We start from the raw sequence: 17,314 nt of genomic DNA, 5'->3' as shown, positions 1-17,314 counted from the left end.
ATTTGGGGAAATGTCACAGGTCTGTACTTTTAACAGGCTACTATATATATATATATATGCTTTTAACAATGATGGTCAATGGCACTTGCTCCTGGGTAAGTGTGGGTAGGATTGTGAAAAATTTTCCTGCTTGATGATGTCACTTCCAGTCATGACATCACTTCTGGTAGGTCCTGACAGATTCTGATTCTAAAAAGTGGGTCCCGGTGCTTGAGAACCACTGGTGTACACATTTATCTGAGAGTAGCCCCTGTGAAACACAATGAAACTTACTTCTGAGTAGACATTCATTGGGGGGTAGCTTTAGGTTTCTTCTTCCTCAAATGCAATGGAGCAACATTAGAATGGCTCAGACGGGGAGGGTGAGGCTCCCTGCAAAACTTACTTAAGTTCTGTCTCTAATGTGTGCATTTATGTAAATTTATTCAAATGTAAAATGTAAATTAATTATTTTTCCCAGCCCCCAACACAGTGTCAGAGAGATGATGTGACCCTCCTGCCCTTATTTAGAGGGGGGGGGGGGAGAACAAGCTTAAATAATGAAAGACAAAACACAGACGTATATTAAAAAAACTTTGCAAACACAAAGAGCACATATAATCTAAGGCTTTCATGGTCAGTACTATTAGTGTTGTAGTACGAAATGTTTGGGCATACTGGCCATGGTCTATGAAGATTTTTATTTCCCAACGTTAACACCCACAACTATGGTGGGCATTTTCAAAGGACTAGAAGTGAGAACCACAGGCTGTTCATCTCACCCCAGAGCAACTGACAATAACTGTCCTCCTCCTTGGCAGGGATTTATTGAATCCCATGTAGTTGTGGTCAAGTGTACATAGGCACCATAGAGAAAGAGTGTGAACACCAGGGCAAAGGAACATGAGAAGCACTGTCAGTTGCTACAGGTGGATAAATCAGCAGTGGCTGAACAAGTGGCAAAGAGAGGCCATAAGATGCTCACATGAAAAAACCACAACCAAAAGCCCACAACTCATCACAAGAAAACAATGCCTCCGTTTTTAATGTGTAAGGTCTGATCCTTTGTGGAGCAGTAATCTTTAGCTCTGTATATGAAACTCCTCAAAGCAAGCAGGATGTATGTGTCCTTTACATTTTCAACAGCTGTACAGTATGGGATTTACAGTGCCTGCATCTTCTCCAGGCATGACTGTCACTTTTGGTTAAAAGATGACCCTTCCCATCATAACGGATGCTGGCAAGAAGGGCATACTAGGAAGGCCTCCCCTTAGCTGTAGTGCGGGTTGTTGGCTGTTCTCTCTTCTTCTGCTTGCTCCAACTCACCCTGCATGAAGGACACTGCAACCTGTGCCTTGAAATCTATTTGGACTTTGTAGGACATGAAGAACTTCCAGGCATTTAAAGTGGCATAAGAACATAAGAACAGCCCCACTGGATCAGGCCATAGGCCCATCTAGTCCAGCTTCCTGTATCTCACAGCGGCCCACCAAATGTCCCAGGGAGCACGCCAGATGCATCCTGCAAGATACCTGCATCCTGGTGCCCTCCCTTGCATCTGGCATTCTGACATAACCCATTTCTAAAATCAGGAGGTTGCGCATACACAGCATGGCTTGTGATGCCATTTATAAACAAGGGCCACCACCATTTTCTAGCTTGGATGCCTATGCGGTAATCAGCAATGGCACTGTCGTGCACATCTACTCCTCCCACACCTTGGTTATATTCTCTGATGACATTTGGCTGAGGCAACTGTCATTTTGCTTTTGATTTTCTATTGTAGTGTTTCACTGTGCTCATTGGTTCCAATCCACTAAAATTGGAAATTACATTGACAACAGAGTTGTCATGCCATCGAACCACAGAGTTGTCATGCCATCGAACCACAGCCCATCAGGCGGTTTTCTTGTTATATATATCCATACTTCAACAAAAGGCCAGGGATGGGTGTGAACAAAAACAGGTATCTTGTGCCAAGCAGAGCCGCCGTTATTTACCTCAGACACGCCAGCATGTTCTCCAGCTGTTTTTGGCAGTGTATTTTTTTCTAGATTTGGAGAGGGGGGCTGCGATGTTTGTTACACTACCTCACTGCGTTGCATGACTTTTTTCTAAACAGGACGGCTCCATGCGGGGATTTGGGCTCCCAAGGAACAGTGCTCTGAGATGGCGCATTTCAGTGGGATCCTCTGTTCGGAAGTAACTCCAAGTGATTTCACGGAGACTGACTCCCAAATTACTGCATGCAAGACCGCAGCATTGGAGGGCACCAAACAAAGAGGACAGGAAATCCATGCCATCTAATGCGACTCAGGTAGAAATTATGAGCCCAATCCTATGCATGTCTGCTCAAAAGTAAGTCCCATTGTAGTCAGTGGGGCTTACTCCTAGGTAAACATAGATAGGATTGCAACCTTTGGATTTGCAGGGAGCTGATGGAACCATAATGGGTGAGAGAGCGAGCTGCCAATCAGGTCTTACTTTTACCATGAATTCACTTTGTGGACCTCGAGAAGGTGCTCTCTCCCAGCCTCACCTCCAAGCCATGCTTGAAGGAGCAGCACGGCAAAAGCATTTTTTAACTTTCATTTTCTAAAAAAAAATTTTTTCCCCCATGTTCCTGGCTAGATAAAAGCCAGACTGAAGAAACCTTCAGTGGTATGTTCATATTTATAGAAACCTTACACTCTCATTGTTAAAAGATGATCAGAGGGGCAAAAAAAGATCTTTTATTCATGACAAAAGTTATTTAGAAAAAAGAACGAACAAGCTTAAGACAAAACACAGGAGTATACTAAAAAAACCTTTGGAAACAAAAACAGCACAATTCAACTTGTTCAAGTCTCTGGGGTGGAGATGCACAAGGTGTCCTTTGGGCCTCACATTAAAAAAAACCACAACCAAAGCCCATCACAAAGAAACCTCTGTTTTCAATGTGTAAGGTCTTATTTGTGGAACAGACATCTTTAGCGTTGTATATGAAACTCCTCAAAGCAAGCAGGATGCACGTGTACTTTACATTTTCGGCAGCTGTAAACAGTCTGGGATTTACATTGCCTGCACCTTCTTCGGGCGCGAATGTCACTTTTTGTTAAAAAGTGACCCCTCCCATCAAAACGGATGCTTGCAAGGAGAGCATTCCGGGAAGATCGCCTCTTGGCTGCATGGCTAGTCACTGGTTGGTCTCCCTCCCCTTCAGATTGCTCAAACTCACACTTCATGAAGGACACTGCAACCTCCGCCTTGAAATCTATTTGAGACATGTTGGACTTTGTAGTGAGGCAAAAGAATTTCCAAGCGTTTACAATGGCGCTGTCGATGCCATTTATAAACAAGGGCCACCACCATTTTCTGCCTCGGATACCGATGCGGTAATCGGCAATGGCGCTGTCATGCACATCTACCCCTCCCACACCTTGGTTGTATTCTCTGATGACATTTGGCTGTGGCAGCATGTCATGCGTTTTTGTTTTTTGATTGTACCGTTTCACTGTGCTCATCGGTTCCAATCCACTAAAATTGGAAATTACGTTGACAACAGAGTTGTCACACCATCGAACCACAAAAATGTTCTTCTTTGTATCAAAAGCATAACTATAATCCCCTTTTGGAGAATTTTGCATTTGTCTTGGGTTTCGAAGTGCGCTACATCCCATCAGGCGGTTTTCTTGAACGGATCCAGTTGCATAGAAACCTTTTTCGGTCAAAAGGCGCATTAGGTTATAGCTGGAAAAAAATTTGTCAAAGAATATCTCATGCTCTTTGGGATTGGTTGAGGTGATGTCAAGGAGCTGTAAGACAACCCTTTCCCCAAGCCCAAGACCATCCTTACTGGCTTCACTTGCTCCCGCGTATGGCACAAACTGGTACAAATAGCCATTGGCAGAGGCCAGGCACAACAGTTTGAAACCAAATTTTAGTGGTTTTCGGCGAACAAACTTCTTAGCAGCATTATGTCCGTAATATGGCACCATTTGCTCATCAATTGAAAGTCTGTAAGAAAATACTCCAAACTGTAAGAACCTTTTATTTAGTTCATCAAAAAAGGGACGCACTTTGCAAAATTTGTCTCTCTTCTCCAACTTACTGTTGTCTGATAAATGAATGTATTTTTTAATCTCTTCAAACCTGGTTTTTGGCATCGTCTCCCTGACTGCAGGGACTCCTTTGTCGCAGTCCATGCTCCAGTAATATTTTGACTGAGGTAGGGGGTGATAACCTGTGAGTAAGAGAATTCCAATAAACTTCCTCATCTCTGACTTGGTGACGGAAAACAGATGGTTATTTTTATCACGAGCGTATTTGGTTGAAAGTTCAACCAGCAGCGTGAGCATCGAATCGTCCATGAACAGTAATGCAATATCCGTTGGCGAGTAGGAACCATATTTATTTGCTAACATTTCCAGTGAGCGTTTTTCATGGTTCTCCGGGAAAGATTTAAACTCAGGCCTAATTTTTTCCCATTTTGGTGTTGGCTTAATGTCGGCTGGGATTCTAGCTTGTTTGGGTGCTGGTTCACCTTCTGTTGGCTGAGTCTGGCCTCTTGTTGGAGATTCAGCTGGTTCTGGCCCAGTTTCCTGTTCACTAGAAGCATGGATTTCAAAGGTCCTCATTATATCTCTTGGCAATTGTCCTGTATCATCCAGTACAAGGTGGCTGTCATCAACCTCCTCCTCATCACTCAGTTCGTCAGAGTCGGGAGGAATAATTACAGCATAAGCATCAAGAGCTTCCAGTTCTTCCATAGTTAGAAGTTCTTCAGCAGGGCTACAGCTTTTTCCAAGACCTGTAACTAACAAAATAAAATTAAGACAATTAGACAAATTCTTGAATGCTATCAGTAGCTATTGGCCATACCACTGAAAAGCCGAAACTGGGGAGTGAACAGCAGTGCTATTTACCTGTGTGTCCCACTTCTGGGCTTCCCAAAGGCATCTCGTTGGATTCGTGCCTTTCCCAGGGACATAGCAGAAGAGGTCTGAGAGCAGCTCAGACCCCTTCTGTTGTGCTCAGATGGGTGGAGCTCAGTCTTTATGTCCTTGGGGATGGGTCTGTGGGGCAGGGGCAGTCAGCTGATAGTTACTGTGGCCAGGATGGCACCCTATAGCCTTGTCAGGGTTCTGAGCTGCCTGTGACAGACCAGGAGAGAGATCTTGGGGTGGTGGTGGACAGGTCGATGAAAGTGTCAACTCAGTGTGCGGCGGCAGTGAAGAAGGCCAATTCTATGCTTGGGATCATTAGAAAAGGTATTGAGAACAAAACGGCTAATATTATAATGCCGTTGTACAAATCTATGGTAAGGCCACACCTGGAGTATTGTGTCCAGTTCTGGTCGCCGCATCTCCAAAAAGACATAGTGGAAATGGAAAAGGTGCAAAAGAGAGCGACTAAGATGATTACGGGGCTGGGGCACCTTCCTTATGAGGAAAGGCTACGGCCTTTGGGCCTCTTCAGCCTAGAAAAGAGACGCCTGAGGGGGGACATGATTGAGACACACAAAATTATGCAGGGGATGGACAGAGTGGATAGAGAGATGCTCTTTACACTCTCACATAACACCAGAACCAGGGGACATCCACTAAAATTGAGTGTTGGGAGAGTTAGAACAGACAAGAGAAAATATTTCTTTACTCAGCGTGTGGTCGGTCTGTGGAACTCCTTGCCACAGGATGTGGTGATGGCGACTGGCCTGCACACCTTTAAAAGGGGATTGGACAAGTTTTGGGAGGAAAAATCCATTACAGGGTACAAGCCATGATGTGTATGCGCAACCTCCTGATTTTAGAAATGGGCTATGTCAGAATGCCAGATGCAAGGGAGGGCACCAGGATGAGGTCTCTTGTTATCTGGTGTGCTCCCTGGGGCATTTGGTGGGCCGCTGTGAGATACAGGAAGCTGGACTAGATGGGCCTAAGGCCTGATCCAGTGGGACTGTTCTCATGTTCTTATGTCAGACAGGTTTGCCAAGAGCAGCAGGAGGTAATGTGCCTGAGGCCTGTGGTCCGGTCCTTTGCAACTTTAGCTAAAAGGTAGTGTGTATGTGTAGGGCTTTTTTTGCAATGGAACGCACGGCACCTTTTTTTCCCCCTCCTCTCTGCCCCCACCTTTTTTCCCCCCTGCCTGCACCACCCGCCCCCTTTTTTTCCCACCTCCTTGCCCCCACCTTTTTTTCCCCTGCCTGCACCACCCCACTCTGCACTGCTGGCTAGGGAGGGATTTGAACCTCCAACCTTGTGCTCCACAGCCTAGCACTCTCTCCATTAGGCTATAGGAAACCCTGTTGTCAAAGTGTTCAGAACTAATATATAAGGTCTTCAGCCCAGCTGGTGGCTATCAGTGCCTCAAGTATTAGTTCCAAACACTTTGAATCTAAGACCTCTGGTGGCTCAGTGGTTAAATTATAGGTCTTTGGAGCCAGAGGCTTGGGGTTCAAATCCCACTGAAGAATAATTTTTTTTTTTTAAGGTGGGAAGGTGCTCCATGGCTGCAAAATATAAAGGTTGGTTGCTAGTTGCCAAAAGGGGGGCCAGTTGAGGCTGCAAAACTCCTCAAAGTTCAGTCCCAGGCAGGCTCTTTTTTTAACTTTTTTTTTTTTTTTTAAGTTCCAGTTAGGACTTAACCCACAGTTAAGCTCCTGGAGTGAGCCCCCTGCTGGAGGCTGTGGATGGACATGTGTGTGTGCGTGTGCGCGCGCGCGCATGTATAAAAAATGGTTTAAAAATAAATAAATAAATAAAAAGTTGTGAGTTCCTGCACCTATTTTTTTTACAAAAAAAGCACTGTGTATGTGTGTGTGTGTGTATGTATATATATATATATATTTTTTTTTAAACAAAAAAAATGGGGCTACCTTCTGGCTAAGACTGCCTCCTACCCCCCCCCCCATTGCCCCAAGTTTCCAGGCTTCAAGAGCTCTTTCATTAAACCCGAAATCCATGTTTAAAGACTCCAGTGGGCATTCTGAATCACAGGGAGGACATACATGGGTAATGGGGCCAAAACTTGGAACGATGGGATGATGAGTTGCTTGGCACACCCAGTGTGGGGCCCAGGGCAATGGCCCCCATTAGCAATGTCAATGAGAACAGCAGTTCCCAAACTTTTTATCTTCACAACCCACCTTGTCATCTACAGTGGATCTCAGGCCCACTACAACCAGGAAGTTGCTGAACAATATGCAACTCACCAGCAAGACACACAATTGGAGAAATAATGTGGTCAATGACATGGGTCACACGTCATATTCATCTGCAGCTACCTGGTCATGGTGAGCCCGGGACCTAACAAAAATTGGGTTGTGACCCACCAATGAGTTACAACCCAGGGCTTGGGAAACATTGGGTACAGGAAAAACAGTCCATGGGTCTTCAGCCCTATGGAAAGGAAAGGTTCAAGCAAACAGCCCCGCTGCCCTTTCTGGCACTAGTAAGCAACAAGTCTCTGAGAAGCAACCGGGCCTTACCTAGCGAGCCAGGATCGCCCTCGTCCTCTTGCCTGACCTCTTTGCAGGTCTGCCTCTTTTCCGTTTCCTGCAATGTTCCCTCTTCCACGGAGAGATCAGCAGACACCTGTTGGAAAAGCAGTGAACATTTCAGTCACATATTGGGGCAGAAAGGAAAGCAGCAGGAAGGTGAAAGCCTTCCAGAAAAATGAGGTAGACGCTTTAGTATGCAAGGGCCAGGCTGCAAGATCCATTTTCACTGTGCTTTGCTTTAGATTAGTGGTGCTCAAACTTACGTCTGCTGTGCTCTTGGAATGTGGTCCCCATTCGGATGGCATCTGCTCAGGCACTGTGCATCACCCTCCTCTTTCGGAGGACAGAGACGGTCTGGACAGTCGCATTGTCTGCCCAGCGTCCTAGAAGGTCGCGCAACAGGACATCCAGGTAAACGTGACTGCCCAGAGCATCCCTGCCTTCCAAAAGAGGAGGACATTGCACAGCGCCTGAGTGGAAATGGTCCACTGGTTGGCCAAATGGTCCACTCACCGGGCGAATGAGGGATCCGGCCTTCTGGCCTGAGTTGCACAGCCCTGCTTTAGATAATTGTTGCTTTTGGGGGGGCTCTGTCACCAGAAAGTGGCATAGCTATCCATCCACACACACACACACACACACACACACACACACACACACAGAGAGAGAGAGAGAGAGAGAGAGAGAGAGAGAGAGAGAAATAACAATAATAACAATATTTATATATATATGCTTTTCAACTAAAAGTTCACAAAGCAGTTTACAGAGAAAAATCAAATAACTAAATGGCTCCCTGTCCCAAAAGGGCTCACAATCTAAAAAGAGCATTTCTATAACCATTTAAATTTGCCATGTGGGTTCTCTTGTACTCTCTACAAAAAACTCTGAAAGGCAGGTCACTATCCCCATATTGCAGGTGTGGGCAACTGGGGCTGAGAGGCAGAGTGGCTCACCTACGGCTATTTATAGCACAATTCTATACTTGGAACACAGTTCCCACTTTGTTCAATGGGGATTCCTTTCAGGTAAATGAGCTTAGGATTGCGGCCCTACTGACTTCACAGCAGAGGGAACTATTTGAACCTCCTAATGTAGATCAGGGCAAGGATGGTGATCTGCTCACTTATAACTTCAGACGATAAGAAGGACGACACTTATATGCGAATAGGCTGAGTAGGTGGGGTTTCTTGCATTAATTCACTATAAAATCTTAAAGCCAGAAGAGGAATATCCTGGTTCTTCTGATTGCAGGGATTTTACGATGCGAAGGAGCACTCAAGGGAGGCATCTCCTCCCTGCGGCCTGAAGGGGTCCTGTGCATCTGACCACCTCAGGACTCTTCCCCCCACCCAACATCTACTGCATGGACAGACTAGAATGTGGCCCTTGGGCCTGGTCTACTAAGTACAGCTCACTGGCCCAGGTCTACTCACCTGCTGCTCCTGTCCCTCAGCCTCTCGTGGTCTCCAAAGGAAATCTTCCAGCAGGTCCACCACATGGTACCAGCTCCGAGACCCACAGTCCTTCACCCAGCTCTGCATCTCCTGGGGCAGGATAGCCAGGAACTGCTCCAAGATCACCAGCTCCAGGATCTGCTCCTTGGTGTGCGTCTCTGGCTCCAACCACTGGCGGCAAAGCTCCCAGAGCTGCACGTACACCCCCCGGGGGCCCAGGGCTTCCTGGTACAGGAACTGCCTGAAGTTCTGGCGCTGGACCTCTGAGCTCACCGTTTCCTCCTCCTTGACCGTTTTCAGCTGGTCATGGTCACTTTCCTTTGTGGCCTCCGGCCTGCTGCTAGCCTGTTGGGCTGCTCCATGAAATCCATCCAGGGGTTTGGTCACCCCCTCCTCAGTATCCCAATGGCTGTCAGGGGTAGCAGAAAGGCACTCCAGGGGACCTGGAGATGTTTTAGCATCGGCCCACTGTGCGGTCTCTGGCAGCTGTACTTTTCCCCACTTCAACTGAGGGCGCTGCACCCTCCTGACATGCTCTTGACATTGGGCTTCCCAGAGCAGAGAAGAGGTCACCTCTTTGGGCTCCCTTATGACAGTCCGCTGGGCTGCCCATCTCAGGCATGGCTCGGGACTTCCCACCTGGATGAGGCTCGGGGCTTCTCCAGCTTTCCCCAACACTGTTTCTAAGCCACCGGGCCTATCATGGCCCATTTCCGCCTGTAGCCCCTGCTCCACTGTAGCTTGGAAGCATCGTAGCACTGATCCATCCACCTGCTCTGCGGCCATCTCCTCCTCTAGGTGACGACTTGGGCTGCAGTCCAAGCCTTTCTACAAACGGAAGAGAAATGGCCAGCCAAGCTGTTTTTTGTCTGTAGCGATGTTACTGCAAACTGGCTGCTCTCTCAGGATGAAAATGGGGCACGTTCTCAAGTTAGCGAGACACGACTTGCTTCTGGGTTTGCGCCTGCTGCAACGGTGGTCTGGCAGGGCAGTGTCACTGGATCAATGGGGCCCAAGAGTACTTCATGTCACAAAACAGGGTGTGCTCTGTTTGTTTTGTATCCAAAAATATGAAGCTTTCTTCTGGAGGGGGGAGGAACAAAAAAATGTAAGCTGAAGCAGAAGGAAAGTATTACAGTTCTAGTACAGGGGTGCCCAAACCCCAGCCCGGGGGCCACTTGTGGCCCTCAGGGGCTCCCAATCCGGCCCTCGGGGAGCCCCCAGTCTCCAATGAGCCTCTGGCCCTCCAGAGACTTGCTGGAGCCCGTGCTGGCCCGACACAACTGCTCTCAGCATGAGGACGACTGTTCAACCTCTCACCTGAGCTGTAGGATGAGGGCTCCCTCCACTACTTGCTGTTTCACGTCTGTAATGCAGCAGTGGCAGTGAAGGAAAGGTTTGCCTTGCTTTGTGCAAGGTCTTTTATTGGCCTTGAGCTACTGCAAGACCTTCCTTCAGTCATACAAGTTCAATCTATAATATATTCATTTATGTAAATTTATTCAAATTTGAAATGTAAATTAATTCATTTTTTCCCCGGCCCCCGACACCGTGTCAGAGAGATGATGTGGCCCTCCTGCCAAAATGTTTGGACACCCCTGTTCTAGTAGTTCAGTGTAGAGCTAAGAGGAGATCACTGTGTCCCTGTCCCATTTAGTTTAGTTTATCCCCTGCCTTTCTGCACAGAAGTCCACTCAAGGCAGCTGATGTTCAAATGATGCATCAACACATTAATATAAACCCACAACAGAACACGCATACCCAGAGCAGTCACGCCGATCTGATGCCTGAGCAAGGAGTGGCAACCCTAGCTGTCCCCTGCGCTGCTTCTCCCTCCCCACTCCCTGGGTTAGAAATGGAAGCAAGGATGCCACAGAAGAGGATTTGAGGGGAGGAGAGTGCCTCTAACGCTCTTGCCCATTACTCTCCACTCCACCACACTTCCTCCCCCCCTTCCTTTTTCAATCCAGGGAGTGAGAGGAGCAAAGCTGGTGCATGATCAAGTAATTGGAGGACTACATTTTGCACATGACCTAAGGAACTCACACACACCCCAAGCAAAATGGAAGACATACCAACCAGGTCACTTAAAAAGATCTAAACAGCAGCCAAAACAATATGCTCTGCACTGTCCTTTGGAAGGCAGGTAGTGAAGAGGTCGAGCATATTGGGGAAGTGAAGGGAGGGCCCAAGGCACACATGCAGGCATATGCTTTTAACACACAAGGCTGGTCAGACAATAAAAGCATCTTCTGAACTGGCCCCCAAGAAAAGTCAAAAGAAGTTTTCAAAATGCTACTGCTCAGAGCCTGGGGTGTTTGCTCTGACATGAAGTGTGGGCATATCCAAGGACTGGAACGCAAGCAGCCTTTATTTGTGCCATTGCAAACCTATTGGAGGACCCAGGGAGGCCAGTCCAAGAGCAGGTGCCTCTAATGCAAGGGCATTTCTGGGCTTGATGGGCCATCAGAGCACGCTTCAGAGATTGCCATGAAACACACTGACAACTGACAGCCAATTTTATGGCATCCTAACCTACAGAAAGCAGCACACCTAGAGATGACAATGGAAGATCTGTTGGAGGAAAGGAGGTGATAAGCCCTTTCCTCCAGCCCATGTCATTTTGTCAGTGCAAATCTTCCTTGTTCCCAGAGCTGCTATTTGCATTCTGGTACCTCTGTAGTCATCTTGCAAGAAAAGCATCAGAAAGACAATTTAGAGAGGGAAATAGACAAGAAAAACCGAAGGTGTCAGGAGCCCAGACACCTCAAATTCACCTCTCTTTCCTTCATGGGGGGGAGGGGAGAACCATACTTCTGTCCCTTATAGCTAGTTTGGCCTTGAGATACCATAGAAATCCTTCAAAGAGCATGGCTGGCCTGGATTAGTTAACCCTTTAGAGTAGGAACTTTGGCATAAAAGGTCAAAAGTGGATTTTCCCCACTCTCTCACCAATCTTGTTCAGACGTCCCACAACCACCCACAGGAATGCCTGGAGAGCACTCAAGAGAGCAGGGAGGGGACCCTCGCCACTAATGTCCCCCCCCCCCCCCGAAGCACCACAGTCCCAGTGACCTGCATTCATCTGCAGATCTGCTGAACCTTCCAGGCTGGCAATCACAAGGGGCTGTCAAGCAGGGGCTGTCAGTGCAGGCTGACCCAGGGCAGCAGCACCTAGTGGTGAGCAAGCTCCCCCCCTCCCCCAATATGGACACATAGCTGAAAGTGTGTGTGTGTGGGGGGGGGTGTCTTGGTAGTATCAATGTATTGCCACCAGCCCAGGGTATCAGACCAGCAGAGGAGCCCATCTGGGTGAAACCCCCCCCATGGGATCATTAAACCTTTGGGGCTCCTATGAACACCCCTCCCAGAGAGCTGCCTGCAGAGCAATGCAGCCTCCTACCAGGGACCAGGCAGACCTGGAAGAAGAACTACCTGCAGTCCTGGACTTTGCCCAGCGCTGCTCCCTGCAAGCTTCCTACACTGGGCTCTGGAGGAGCAACAATGCACCACTTCCGCTTTCTGGGTTTGTTTAGAACATTGGCTATTATGACGTCACGGATTGCCTGATTGGAGGAGGGGGTTCCCTGGCAACCTGTCCCCACCCTTCTTGCTGCAGGACAGGCAGGCGTGGGGGCCAATCAGAAAGCACCTTCCCTCCCAGGGAAGAGAAGGGCTGTCCTCTCCTTGCTCCATCCTGGTGCATGGAAGGAACTGCCAGGGCTGCTCACAGCAGCTGAGCTGCAGAGGAGCCGCTGCTGGTTCTGTGCTCTTTCTCTCACACACACACACACACACACACACACACACACACACAGGTTGACCCACACATGCACATACAGACTAACTCAGGTTGACCCAAACTGGGCAGTGAGCAAGCAATGCTTGCAGAGCTGCAGGTCCAAGTTTCGCAGTGCTTGGCATTAATAATAGCATATTTATAAATAGCATTTGCAGAGCACTTTCAAAGCTCCTCATAAGTATTATCTGTTTGCACTCCTCTCAATAACCTTCTAAAGGAAGTTTTGGGTCCATACTGCAGCTGGGAGGGAGCAGCTTGTCTTAAATCCACCAATGAATTCATGGGAGAGGTGAGATTCAAACCAGAAAAATCCTGACTGGCATCTGAGGGCCCGATCCTGTCCAACTTTTCAGCACGGATGCATCTGCAATGCAGCCCTGAGGTAAGGGCACAAATGTTCCCTTACCTTGTGGAGGCTTTAGTGGCTTTCTCCCCAATGCAGGGTGCAGTACATGCCCCATTAATGCAGCTACACTGGTGCTGGAAAGTTGGATAGGATTGGGCCCTCATTCCCTTGCCCGCTATAAATCCACCAGCTTCCTGCAAATAAGTTATTGTTTCTACCTGAGAAGTGCTGGAAGATGTTAAATTTCCTGACCTCTCTAGTTGCTGCCCTCTGGCGCTGCGGCCTTGCGCACAGTTTTTTGGGAGTCGGTCCCACTGACATCACTTGGAGTTCCTTCCAAATAGAAGAGGGGTGCCAAAACTCTGGCCTGGGGACCCCCAATCCAGCTCACGGGGACCTCTGTCTCCATTGAGCCTCTGGCCCACTGGAGACTTGCTGCAGCCTGTGCTGGTCCAATGCGACTGCACTCAGTGCGAGGGCCAACTGCTCGACCTCTCGTGCGAGCTGCAGGCCGAGGGCTCCCTCCACTGCGGCTGTTTCACATCTGTGAAACAAAGATGTGCAAAGAAAAGGCCGGCCTTGCTTTGCACAAGGCCTTCTACAGGTGCTGAGCTATCATGAGACCTTCACTCATTCATATAAGTTCCATCTATAGTATGTTCATTTATGTAAATTTATTCAAGTTTTTAAAAAGAGCAGCTTTTGCCCCCGGCCCCCAACACAGTGTCAGAGAGATAATTTGGCCCTCCTGCAAAAAAATTTGGACACCCCTGGAATAGAAGATTGCACTGAAATGCGCCTGCTCAGAGTGCTGCCCCCTGGGAGCCCAAATCCCCACAAAGAGCCCTCCTGTTTTGGAAAATATCATGCAACACAGTTTCAAACATCACAGAAACAGAAGCAGCAGCAGCAACCCCCCCAACTCCAAATTCAGCAAATCCTTTACAAAGCAACACCCCAAACTGGATGCTGCAGAGTCTAAGGCAAATAGTGTCTAAGTATCTGCGTGGCACCCAGCAGGTATCAGAGGCTGCAATCCTATCCTCACTTTCATGGGAGTAAGCACCATTGACTATTATGGGACTTATTTCTGAGTAGACATGCATGGGATAGGGCTGTCAGGCAGCAGATCTCAAACCTTTTGGTTTACACTACACTCCTAAACAGAGCCTTGGGAGCCCTTTGGGTTGCGATACTTATTGAGGAATTTCACCTTCCCCAACAGCCTTCTAACTTTTCTACCCCTTTTCTTACTTCCCTTTCTTGTTCTTACCCACCTTACCCCAAAAGTTATTTAACTCACACTCCACACGTGGGAACTGCAGCACCAATTTCCATGGAGTTTTTCCCAGTTCACTCCAGTGGTGTCCAAGCCTGGGCAACTTGAACTGAAAAGTTCTTCTCAGTAGGGAGGGAGGGAGGAGCAGGAAAGAGATTTCTTTCTTACTTCCCACCCACCTCTTTTTTTTTTTTTTCAAATTTCCAGGCCTCTCTAACAATCAGCGCTCTGTTGGTTTAACTCTTGAAGCACAAATTCCAGAGCAGAAAACTTCCTTCTTTCCTTTAAATTTGTCCTTTAAAGCCCAAAAATATATCTTTCCCTGCCCACGCATGAACTTTCCAAACACTTCAGTCCTGACGGGTAGCTGTGGTGGTCTGTTACAGCAAATGGGAACAAGATTGTTTGGGGCACCTGAAAGAAAATCATGAAAAACATTTATTGCAGCAGAGACTATAGCGCGCGCGCACACACACACACACACTCCTGAGTACATGGAAAACAATTGCAAACTGTGAGGCCCAAGCACAGGTGTGTGCCAATTAGGGATACGCTCTCCAATCCTCGTCTTTATGCAATTAGGTAATTAAGTGAACATTCAGTCCAATCTATTGCCTTTGTTGTCTAAACAGAAACTTACTGGACCTGTTGACTGACCAACGGACTGGTTGAGTAACAGACAGATGGATAAATGGACTTCTGAGGACTGCTGGAGATTGGTGTGTGGCTGCCGTGCCCAAGACCTGCTGAGGACCAAGAGGCTGCTGTAGTGGCTGGAGTAGCTGCTGGTAGGAAAGGGGAGGAAGGAGAACCTCTGCAGGTTGAACAGGCGAGCTATCCTGGTGCTGGAGTTCTGCAGTGGAGAACTGGGGTCATTGTTGGGGAATGCAGGGGAGCTAAAATTTAAGCTAATTAGCTTAAAGTGGGCATAAGTTCTCTAAGTGAAGCTTGGACTGGGAATTTGGCAAAACACCGCCCTACACATAATTTTATATGCCTCAATCATGACCACCCCCCCTCCTTCAGGTGCCTTCTGTCTAGACTGGATCCCTAAACGTTGTAGCCTTTCCTCATAAGGGAGGTCCTCCAGCCCATGTTGGTCACTCTCTTCTGCACCTTTTCCAGTTCCATTTGTTGCCAACATGCCCTGGCCCACAGGGCTCTGCCAACAGTAATCCAAAACTGGAGCCCTGTGTCCCAGCCTCAGTGCTCCCAGGGAAGAAAATGCACACCATGCTAGAATTTTTCCTAGCAAGCTCAGAGCTAGAAAGGATGGCCATCACCATTCTCACCTCACTTCCATCTCTTTTCTATCAAAACAAATTCAGGAACCTGTCAGGAACACGTTGGCCTCCATAGTGCATGCAGTTTATGGTGACAATGTGACGGCCTCAGTTCAATTGATTTTAATGACGGGGTGCCGTTTTGTCATTTTTAAAGTAACCGCGCTGGAAGCACCCTAGCAGCATGCTGAAAAAGTCACTTCCACGTTTTTTCTACTGAATAAAGAACGCATCCCAAATGCAGAAACCTGTCAGGAACATGGCTTTGCCCATAGCGTAAGCAGTGTAGGGTGAAAACATGGCAATGCAAGGGGCCCCTCCCCTTGGGAGCCATTCCAGGCGATGGGAGCAAAACGGAGGCATGAATGTTTCAGAGAGCGTTTCAGGGAGGCCATCTGGGTGTACGCCTCCCTTTTGCTCCCACTGTCTGGAATGGCTGCAAAGGGGAGGGGCTGCTTGCACACCGCGGTGAGGCTCCCTGTGAAACTTAGTGCTTTGCACCCCCTCTTGCTATGCCACAGTGGACCAATACTGTATTAATTAGTGGGCTTGGAAGTCAAGGGCACACTGTTTACTTGTCTATTTTCAAGCCCCTTTCAGTTCCTGCTGGGCCTACCCATCTGTCATGAATATGTGCAGTTCAGGCCTAGTAGCATTGCAAAGCCTGAACCAAAGTAACCCAGTAACATAGAATGGCTGGAATCCTAGCTGAAAGGTATTTACAACTCATGGAAGGTGATAGATGTAGCACCTCAGTAGCCAGAGAGGCGCCCAGGAATCCCCAGTGGGGAGGGGGAGAACTAAGAGAACTAGCATCCAGCCCCACTTCGAGAAGATTCTGTCCCCAAGAGTTCTGATTGGGCAGTTTGAAATGAGTAGAGAGTCACACCATCCTCTTGGCATGAGAAGTATAAGAACAAAGTCTTTGGTCTTTGTCTTTTGGCGTGGGTGCACATCCTGCCCCAGGCCAGGACCATGTGGCCTCATAGGTAACTGAGGATCTACAAAAGAAGCTGACCCAGGTGAGCGTTAGGGAATAATAGAGATAGCCAGTTAGCTTTATTGTTTTATGCTGATATGTTTCCTAGAAGTTTTATGCCTCTAGCATTTGCTGCCTTTTTGTAACTCTATGTACTTAATAAAGTAAAAAATCCTTTTACCATGTTGGTTCATTGTCTGTTGGGGACAAAGGTTCAGAATCCTGCCTAGCCATTCAGCAAGCTACCAAAAATCCTCATTGTGGACTAGAAACTTGAGGACTGAGACTTTAAGTAAAGAAAGTGCTCAGTGCCTACAAGGGATATAGTTAAGCCTAGAGGGTCTCGGTTTCCCTGGACTGAGGCACTGGCTCTTACAGGGTGGTGGCAGTACTACCGAACAGGGATCTTTGAGGGCTCTAGGGTTCAGAACCAACAACTCTGAGCACCCCAAAACCCTGGGAGTGAGCTCAAGTCTTACGACATGGTGGCCTAGCGCTGGGATCCGACTGAACTTTGTTCCCAAAAGTGGTTACACTTAAGGCAGAGCAAAACCTCTACAAAGATTTCAGTGGTTTGTTATTTTGGCAGTAAGGGCTGTTCTGCCTCAGCAACGTTAAGCAGAACTAGCATAGGATAGAGAACAGCAACATGATGTACAGAGATCAGTTGTATGCTGTTGAAGAGGTAGAAGGGACTGTGGGACCGATGCCAGTC

The 17,314-nt window shown here is 47.8% G+C and overlaps 1 protein-coding gene across 2 annotated transcripts; it reads right to left on the bottom strand.

The window, feature by feature from the left end:
- Positions 1–2,746: 2,746 nt before the first annotated feature.
- Positions 2,747–14,431, bottom strand: LOC136640338 (piggyBac transposable element-derived protein 2-like). 2 transcript variants are annotated; one of them, XM_066615385.1, is made up of 4 exons: positions 14,362–14,431; positions 8,890–9,993; positions 7,445–7,550; positions 2,747–4,774 (listed from the first exon to the last, which is right to left on the bottom strand). In XM_066615385.1, the coding sequence occupies exons 2-4, from the start codon at positions 9,694–9,696 to the stop codon at positions 2,949–2,951; spliced, it is 2,739 nt and encodes a 912-aa protein (XP_066471482.1). In that variant the 5' UTR covers positions 9,697–9,993; positions 14,362–14,431; the 3' UTR covers positions 2,747–2,948. The 2 variants fall into 2 exon arrangements, with proteins under 2 accessions (XP_066471482.1, XP_066471483.1); XM_066615386.1 differs by lacking the exon at positions 14,362–14,431 and adding an exon at positions 12,346–12,394.
- Positions 14,432–17,314: the final 2,883 nt, after the last annotated feature.

The sequence above is a fragment of the Tiliqua scincoides genome, chromosome 2 (genome assembly GCF_035046505.1).
Source record: "Tiliqua scincoides isolate rTilSci1 chromosome 2, rTilSci1.hap2, whole genome shotgun sequence".
NCBI classification, from domain to species: Eukaryota; Metazoa; Chordata; class Lepidosauria; order Squamata; family Scincidae; genus Tiliqua; species Tiliqua scincoides.
The sequence above is the reverse complement of the archived record's forward strand: the minus strand, read 5'-3'. Positions and strand labels throughout refer to the sequence as shown.

Excerpts from the sequence above, each read along its gene's own strand:
- LOC136640338 (XM_066615385.1), bottom strand. The coding sequence starts at position 9,696 with ATGGCCGCAGAGCAGGTGGATGGATCAGTGCTACGATGCTTCCAAGCT. Across the intron at positions 7,551-8,889 it reads CTGAGGGACAGGAGCAGCAG|GTGTCTGCTGATCTCTCCGT; the intron begins GTGAGTAGACCT and ends CTTTTCCAACAG. Across the intron at positions 4,775-7,444 it reads GGGCGATCCTGGCTCGCTAG|TTACAGGTCTTGGAAAAAGC; the intron begins GTAAGGCCCGGT and ends TTATTTTGTTAG.